The following is a 9148-nucleotide window of genomic DNA, read 5'->3' on the forward strand; positions in this document are numbered from 1 at the left end:
GTGTTTTATGTGAAAATATATGCTACCAGTAAGGGAACAGAAACTAAACCTGGCCTGTAAGAATTTAGGTTTATCAGCCTGGTTATCTGACATGATCATTGCTCTCAACAGGGAAAAAAGCCCCAAATCCCTGAATCCTCTTCTAACAGCAAAATGGTGAGTAGTTGTTCAGCTGCTACCGTTTCATTTGATTTGAATCACAAGCAAATAAACAATTGATGAATAACTCTCTTTAACAGAATGATCTGAGTGAAGAAGATGTGCATTTACTGGCAAAGATCCTTTCTCTGGGACTGGTGGACGCAGATCCAAACTACCTGCACCATCTCAAAGGATACAGAGATCTGAGAGGAGGTTGATGAAATTAGCCCAGGGTCAAGAAAGAGATACTAATGGACCCAAAACCAAAGATGATCCTGGGAATGTCTGAAGATACGTGATAGGTTCACAATGGTGCTGTTCAGCATTGCAGACTGGACCTGTTCTTACAAGCTCCACAATCAGTGGAATAATATACACTTTATTCAAGTTATCCACTCTCCAAAGGTTAAACTGGATCCAGACTCAGTTCTCCGTGCCTGTTTCATGGTTTTCCTGGTTAGTTTGTGGTTAAAAAATCTGGACACCTGATCAAGTTAAAAAGAACACAAAGCTGGACTGCAGTGTGTGGAAGCTGTTTTATTATGCTGTTTAAATGCTTGTCATGCGATATTTCATGTGTCTTTGTTTTAAGCTGCAAACAGTGAATTGTAGTTGTTATATAAGGGGTAGAGCTGGCTTCGAAGTGCAGAAATGCTAAATCACTTTGCTTTGTCCTTTCCTGGAATTAAGAAAACAAAGGAAGGAGAGATATAAAAGAGAACGTGACACAAAAGAGATTAAACACCATGTTTAAAACCAAATGTGCCTTACTCCAGACATGACTGTTGATCCAGTCTCCAAGCAGGTAGAGCAGGGTAACCACAGTCATGTTGAAGAAGAAGAAGCCCAGCAGACCAGCAGCACTGAAGTGTCTGAGGAGGGGGTACACCCAAATTCCCACCGTCAGATACACCCACACAATCCTGAAGAATGCATGGAAGGGAAATAAACAAAATCAAGTTTTTAACATTTATTTGTGCTGTTTGGCCATCTTCCACTGTCTTCCTGTAACTCTTCAATATTTACTGGCACAGTTTTCTGCTACCTCTTACAGCAAAAACCACAGGTTAATAATAAAACCTGATCTGCAGCAAGCTGTGTGGTTATGCTTCATCCACTCCAACACAAAGGAAGACGTCTTGCTTTTATGAGGCAGAACTATCAAAGTTGTTTCATTCTGTAATAAAATGGGCGAGTCAGGACGAGTTGCTGCTGTGACTGTTTGTTTAAAGATTGATGGATTTTTACCACATTAAGGTCCAGGTAGATTTCAAACATCACATAATTTTCCGTAAAAACAGTCAACCACTTGAATTTAACAGGAGAAAAATTACAATTGGTTTTTAACACAGTTCAGCAAAATTTCTGTGATCTAAAACGTTTTAAAAATAAAGACAAAACCAAATGGGTTTAAATCCAAGCCTGGAGTCAGTTTGTATCGAGTTTACATGTTCTCCCTATGCATGCGAGAGTTCTCTCCAGGTACTCTGGCTTCCTCCCGCAGTTAAAAAAAACACGTCTTTTAAGTTAAGAGATCACACCAAAATTGCCTTTGGATGTGTGTCTCTGTGTTTTCCTGTGATGGACTGGTGACCTTTCCATGGTGTGCCTCGCCTCTTGCCTATTGAATGCTGGCGATAGACACCAGCTCCCCCATAGTCCTGCACAGACAAGCAGTCGGATGGATGGATGGATGGATGGAGGGATGGATGGATGGATGGAGGGATGGATGGATAGATAGATGGATGGAGAGATGGATGGAGGGATGGAGGGATGGATGGATAGATAGATGGATGGAGGGATGGATGGAGGGATGGAGGGATGGATGGATGGATGGATTCTTTCTCTTTTAGCTGGTCAAAAGGCGCAGGCTAAGACACTGACATGTTGTTTACAAAGCTGTTCTTGGTCTGCTTCTGTTTTGCCTGTTGACCCTCCTCTACTTGAGGAGTCCAGGGCCTTACAGCCTTCATTCAAAGATTTATTTTTTTATTGCCAGTTCCAAGTGTACGAACTGAGATGGGAAAATAAAACATTCATGTATGGTGCTCCGTTTGCCAGGAAGAAACAGCAAGAACACTTAAAGCTTCATGAAATCCTTCATTGAAGGATTTTAAGAAAATGCTGAATGACTTTGAGTCCGACACATCTGTTTGCAGATGTTTTGTCTGATTTTCAGAGCTGAGGTTAGTATGTCTGTCAGTTTGAATGAATGTGTTGATACGTCTGTCTGTAAAATGAAACAAAACGGTTTACTGTTCTCAGACGGCTTATCAGTATCACTCCACTGAAGCAAATGGTTGTGCGAGATTTTATCAGGAATGGATGCTGAATACAAATGCCCGCCACACTCTTTCTTTATTTCTAAAAGCAATCCCAACAATGTACCACTTTGTGCTGGTTTCTCACATCCAAGTCCAACAACATAGATTGTGATTGTGCTGTGAATACCTTCAGACGGCACTGTACGGGCAGTCCAGCATTTTTCTTAACAACCCAATGACAAGTCTTTCTCTTTATCTTGTTGGTCGTGCTGGTATGCATTTACTTGTCATCAATACCAGAAGCCTGCCTTCAGGTGTGAACTTTAACCTACTTTAACAACTTTTCTGCAAATCTCTTCAAAATGTCGCTGTAGGGCCAGAGGTCTATTCAAAACAATGACTTATCTCCTTGGTTCGTAGCTCGGCATCGCCGTGATATGAAGAGTCTATGACTTTGCCTGTCTGGGTCCAGTTCTGAATGGACATTTTTGTGTTTAGTTGTAGTTCCAGTCTCATTTTGATAATTCCTTGTGTTCGCTTCACTTCATTTTTACCCTTTAACACCTGTACCAGAGTTGTTTTGCCAGTTTTGGTCTTGTATTTCCAGTCACCCCTGTATGTGGTCATGCCCTATTTGGTTAATGTTTCTCTTTATCCAAGTGGTATCTATATTTGCTTGTGCTTTGTTAGCTTTCTCATCCTTTCTCAGTTGGCTCAAGATTTATGCTTCCTGGTGGAAACAGAGGCAGGGGACTAGGGGTTGGACTCTTTCATCACCCAGGCTGAAGTCACCGAGGTGGTTAAAAAGCTCCACGGTAGCAAGGGTTCGGGGGTGGATGAGATCCGCCCTGAGGACCTCAAGTCTCTGGATGTTGTGGGGCTGTCATGGTTGACACGTCTCTTCAACATTGCGTACCGCAGTCGGGGACAGTACCTCTGGACTGGTAGACTGGGGTGGTGGTCCCCCAGAGGAGCTGGAGGAGGTGTCTGGGGAGAGGGAAGTCTGGGTGTCTCTACTGAGTCTGCTGCCCCCGTGACCCGGTCCTGGATAAAGCGGAAGACAATGAGTACAACGAGTACCCTTCCACTATAGCTCCTTAGTTCATCCTGTTATGCTCCCAGATTCCTTGTGTGCTCCTTTACCTGCCACCTTTTACTCTTGGACTCATAACCTCCATGTGCCTTACCGATTTGCTCCCTGTTAAGTTTTGCTTTCCTTCTCTGGTACCTCCAGTTTTGGTCTGTAGGTTTATCTATTAATTTTATTAAATCAGTCCTACTGATTCTGCCTGCCTCATGTCTGTGTTTGGGTTCTACACCACATCCAATTCTGACACTGCTTGGTTGTTATGGTCAGGTTGTTAATGCCAGACCGCACCAGTTAAGGTTCCTCATAAATGTGACTAAAACAGGTTTTATTGAAGTTGAATTTGTTCATTTAGAAATTCTAAAAGCCTTAAAATGATCCAACTTTTAATCATAACTTTAAATATTGATTATTGTTTAAAAGTGTGTCTGTCTTCAGTAAAATGATAAGTTTGTTGAAGCAATTCGGGTGTGAAAACAGCCTCAGGCATGAGATATTAATTGTCTTGAGTGATACCCTCTTGAGGTTTTTGGAGTTTAGAGTAGTCTCTTTGATATCGGAAGAATGAGTTCTAAGAAAAATCGTAGAATCCAATTTTCATTGGTGGCCTAATACAGCACAGCTCTCACATCACCCAAGTCCACTATTGATTGGTTGATCAGTGCCTTGTGATTACTTTGTCCCTTGAAGTCTGGGGATTGAGAATAGACATTAGAATTCATCAGGAAGGTTTTGAGAGATGTCTGATAGACCTTTTAAGATCAAGCAATGAAAGCTGGTTCTGTACGAATTAAACAGCTCGCATCAGTCCCAGTAATGTACTTTTTCAGTTGCATTTTTGCAGTTCTGGAGCTGGATTATGACTGGTTCCGAAACTTGCTTTCATCCCCTTGTTAATTTTCCCCTCTTAAACTAAAGTAGGTAATAGATCTCAGAATAAGGCCATAATTTTCTCTTGGCTTCTGATAGACTGATAGGCTCTTGATTTGAATTTCAGTTTGGATATTATTTTTAATATTTATTCCCTTGCCATAACATGTATAGTAGGATTAGTCTTGTTTGTTCTGGTTTGTTAGCATTTAAATTAGACTTTTGAATCTGTTTCTTTACTCAACTATTGTTTAGTGAATAGATATTAGTTTGAATAATCCTAACTTTATTCTTGGTTCTTGCTGAAGTCTAAGAGTTGAGTTTTGACTTAACATTCATCCAAGAGAGCAAGCAGAAAACAAACAGATGTACAGTTTTAAGGAAATATACCTGTGCCCCAAGGTTAAAACAATATTTGCACTAAAGTGGCCCTCTGTTGCACATGCAGTCAAACTGGTCTCATATTCGAGAGCTGGATGTGTTTACTCCCCTGACTGGATTGTAATGGCACTTACCAGGATAAATAGGCCAAGCCCACAACTAACAATGCTGCCAGCGCATGTTTCATCTGTGGGTACGTGTGAGGCTGCACCAGCACTTCTCCAAGTACAACAGGAAGGACAATTGTATGCTGAGAAAATGCCGCAGCAGAGTTGCAATGAGCACAGTGGTTTAGGTTTAACAAAAATTGCATATAGAAATAAACAAGATTAGATACCATGGCGTGGTTTATCCAAGGAGGGAAGAAGTTGTCGATGGTTGCTGGGTAGACTAATTCTCTGTCATAGGCAAAGATTGTCCAGAAGAGCAGAACCACAAACTAAAAAGAGGCAGAGAACACCAAGTTCATTATCTCATTAATATTGTTATTTTTTAACATATGGTGACCTTTTTTTAACATATTTTGACCTATGGCTTTTCATAATTTAAAAAATACAAAAAAATCTAGTAATATAAATAAGAAAACCCAGGTGTGGGATAAATTCGGACACCAACACATTCATTCCCACTGAAAGTGACACACAAGTGTATCACATCAGGTCCACATGATGAGAATATCATTTCTTTGCATTTACGATTCCCTGTTTAAACCTCAGACATTTTGTTTGGTACGATTCTGAAATTAGAGTGAACATCATGGTGAGACCTTTAGTAAGATGATTGCAGCAGTTTATAAGTCTGGTAAGGGTTTTAGGTGGTAGGTACCAAAGGTATTTAGGATTAACCTTTAAAACACCAGCCAACATGCCCAGGCCTGGCTGGCATGCAAGTTCCTCCTAAAATTCATATATAAATTTATTACATAGACTAAATATTTCAAACCTTAATATCTTCTAATTTTGATGATTATGTCGCACATATAATAAAAAATCCATACTTTGATGTTTGAAAAAGTTAAATATTGGAAACTCATGATGTCACACTCTAATCAGCTGATTAATTAACTCCATCCATCTGTTTTTTATACCTGCTTCTTCCATACCAGATTGTAGGGAGCTGGTGTCTTTCTCCAGGGGTCTGCAGGTGAGAGGCAGGTCACCAGAAACAACACAGAGACCTTCAGGACAAACTACCCTACACACACACCCATCCACACCTAAGGGCAATTTAGAGAGACCAATTAAACTAACAGTCACGTTTTTGGACTGTGGGAGGAAGCTGGAGTAACCAGGGAGAACCCACACACGCACTTTATGTAGAAAGACCCCTGGCTGGGAGTTGAACCAAGGACCTTCTTGCTGCAAGGCAACAGTGCTACCAACTGCACCACCGTGCCACCTCTAATTAACTCCCTACTTTGTTATTATCTTTTGTTTAATGAGTAACTCAGGGCTATATTTGTTGGTAAAGCGCAATAACCTCAGATAGCATTAAATTAGATTAGACATTGATATGCAAACAATAATTAAGAACTCAATATTTCATGGGGTGCATTCATTTTTTTCCACATCACAGCACATATAAAATCACTTTGGAATTAAAAAAGTAGAATTTAGTAAAATGATTTTCTCACCATCCCTACAGGAAATGCAAAGACAGAGAAAAGGAGGTCTTTCCATCTGTTCAGAGCACTCTTTGCCTTCTCCCCAGGTTGGAGATCATTCACTGCTGCCAGTCCAAAGAAAGTCATCTGTAACAACTAAATAAATACTGGCAAAATCATTCAGTTTCATCTGTAGGACACATCACACAGCTCTAAGCATTCACCACAGTTATCGCTTCTAAATGTGCTCACCAAGTTCAAAAAGGTAAGGTACTTCCATGGTCCTCCATAGACGAAGATTCCTGCAGGTAGCTCCTCTCCATCCTTTGCTGCGAGATAATTAACAACAATAGCGTACCAGCTGAACGCTGAGATGTGGAACACTGCCCTCAGGGTTGCAGTCATTTTTAAAGCTGATATTAAATCTTTAAGAAAGAACAAAAATAAATTTGAAAACTCTGGAGAACTAATCTTCTAAACGATCCCAAGTATTCCCTTCAGATGTGAGGTATTTCAGGCAGTGCAGGTCTTTATAGATTAGTGTGATTCAGTCCAAGCTTATTAAGACGTTGGTGAGCAGCAGACGCAAAGTGACATTTTTAGACAAGAGGCCCTCTGTTCGTTATGAAACGTCAGCTATATTCTTTCATAATCAACCTTCTGTGACATGTGACTGAACGGTAAATTTATTCACTCTGGGAACCTAATCTGTTTTGCAAGAGAAGAACCATCAAGAACAGCAAATCCATTTTCCTTTACTAAATCTTTTAAGACGGGCATTGAGTATCATTACAGAGGAACTGAAGTTTTTAGAGCTTCTTATCAAACCTGTGACAACTACAAAGGAACCTCAAAGTCAACTTGTTTGTTTATACTGTCAATTTTTAATCTATACAAGTCATCTAAAACATCAACTGTGAAAAAGTTCATATTTTTCATGATTTTACCAAGACAATAATCTGGACTGTATTTCAGATTAATCAGAGTTACTGTTATCGATGGCAGGTGTATAACACAAGGCTGACATTTAATCACAAATGGCTTCCATAAAGTTTTTGTTTAATGCAATCAGATTACTGTATCTTTTTTATTTTGTCCTCAGAGATTAAGATGCATTTATTACGTTTGATAAATAACAAAACCCTGGCTGCAGAACGCTTTCAGAGCCACTGCTGCTTTTCTCCAGCTCTTATGTTTCAAAACAGTTGTGCTATTGTGGAAATCACTGTATGGACCTCTGAACTGGGTTTAAGGACAAAAACATACACAGAAATGCTGCCACCTTCAGTGAGACAAACTATTTAAAGACAAACAATGTAGAAAATCAACTTAACAGGACTTGCAATCCAGACACGATACCCATCAAGAACATTTTGTTCATTTTAAATACAATGCAAGAAAGGAGGTCCAAACAGTAAAGCAGCTTAAAGTCTACATTAAGCAAGAGTTATAAATCTCTTCATTAACATGGGAACTGAAATCCTTGGTAACCAGAAGGCTTGGTGATGCAACACTTTGGTAAACATAATGTAGTCATAGATTTATTGAGTTGTGATGTTGCTACTTTTAAAGGTAACAACGATGTTCAGGCCCCAGCTCCTGAAGGCCATATCTGCAGTAGAGGTCCTGAGCATGGCCCATTTAGATTCCACTTCCAAACCTCTCCTGGATCAAAAAAACTCCCCCAGAGATGTGGGTTGAAAGTGGGACGTTCCCAGTTCGCACTCACCACTTGTTTGGGTATACCAGGTCTATCTGGCACTCTCCTTTGTGACCGGATTCAATTGACCACCATGTGGCGATCTGTTGATGGCTCTTCTTCTCTTTCACCTGAGTGTCCGAGACATGAAGCCACAGCTCTGATGACACAATTACAAAGGTGGCCTGGTACCGAGTAGATTTATGAACCACCTTGTGGTCAGTGTGGTCTTCCTGGAACACAAGGGAATCCTACCTTCCAGAACACCATCCAGACAGCAGGGTACTCTGAACTGCTGTTAGGCGCATAAACACAGATAATAGCCAGAACCTTCCCTTTTGCGGCTGGAAGCCGCAAAGAGGTAACCCTCTTACTCATTAGGAAGAAGTCAAAGAACACTAAGGCTCTCAGCCAGGGGCTTGTGAATATGCCCATACCTGCCCAATGCATCTCTCCCTGTGCAACCCTGGAATAAGAGAGTCCAGCCACTCTCCAGGAGTAGGTTTCCAGAGCCAAAGCTGTATGTGGAAGTAGGTCCAACTATATTTAGATGGTACTGCTCAACCCCACACACCAGGTCAAACTTCTCACCTGCTTTTGAGGTAGCATTCCATAACCTTAGAGCCAAATTGTGATGCTAGGAATTGGCATACCCACATCCCCTCCCCTGTCTGCTGCCTATTTTGATAACATTTTATTAAAAATGGCCTTATAATTACGGACCAGCTATCTGCATGTTTCCACAATTGTTTTGACAATTAATCGTTGCTGATGAGCTCCAGGTTTTTGAGTTGGAAGGCCTCCTTACGATCACCTTAATCTGTACAGATACTAATCTGCATCAGATTCAAGCTGGCACTCTGACTAGGTCCCTCCAAAACATTATTCATTCTGAGAAGAAACATGTAGGCAAAATTTAAATCTTACTGTGCACCTAAATCTGCCAGAGGGAAGAATTCTGGGCTTACCTGTAGACTGAAAAGATACTTGTAGTCTCTTGACAGAGAACCTTCTTTCACGTTTGCTGTATCCCCTGTATTGCTTGTGGTCAACTGTATTGTGGACTTTTGATGGCTTGCTATCAGCAGTTTTTTTTTAATTTT

General features: G+C 40.6%; 1 protein-coding gene across 2 annotated transcripts; it reads right to left on the reverse strand.

Moving 5' to 3' along the window:
* Window positions 1-563: 563 nt before the first annotated feature.
* LOC124858779 (androgen-dependent TFPI-regulating protein) lies at window positions 564-6873 on the reverse strand. 2 transcript variants are annotated; one of them, XM_047350992.1, is made up of 6 exons: window positions 6599-6873; window positions 6377-6502; window positions 5081-5182; window positions 4878-4993; window positions 913-1064; window positions 564-820 (listed from the first exon to the last, which is right to left on the reverse strand). In XM_047350992.1, the coding sequence occupies exons 1-6, from the start codon at window positions 6749-6751 to the stop codon at window positions 801-803; spliced, it is 669 nt and encodes a 222-aa protein (XP_047206948.1). In that variant the 5' UTR covers window positions 6752-6873; the 3' UTR covers window positions 564-800. The 2 variants fall into 2 exon arrangements, with proteins under 2 accessions (XP_047206948.1, XP_047206947.1); XM_047350991.1 differs by having other exon boundaries at window positions 564-1064; window positions 6599-6850.
* Between the last annotated feature and the right edge of the window lie 2275 nt (window positions 6874-9148).

The sequence above is a fragment of the Girardinichthys multiradiatus genome, chromosome 22 (assembly GCF_021462225.1).
Source record: "Girardinichthys multiradiatus isolate DD_20200921_A chromosome 22, DD_fGirMul_XY1, whole genome shotgun sequence".
Taxonomy (NCBI): domain Eukaryota; kingdom Metazoa; phylum Chordata; class Actinopteri; order Cyprinodontiformes; family Goodeidae; genus Girardinichthys; species Girardinichthys multiradiatus.

Excerpts from the sequence above, each read along its gene's own strand:
- LOC124858779 (XM_047350991.1), bottom strand. The coding sequence starts at position 6,751 with ATGACTGCAACCCTGAGGGCAGTGTTCCACATCTCAGCGTTCAGCTGG. Across the intron at positions 6,503-6,598 it reads ACCTTACCTTTTTGAACTTG|TTGTTACAGATGACTTTCTT; the intron begins GTGAGCACATTT and ends GTATTTATTTAG. Across the intron at positions 4,994-5,080 it reads CTTGGATAAACCACGCCATG|CATACAATTGTCCTTCCTGT; the intron begins GTATCTAATCTT and ends GCATTTTCTCAG.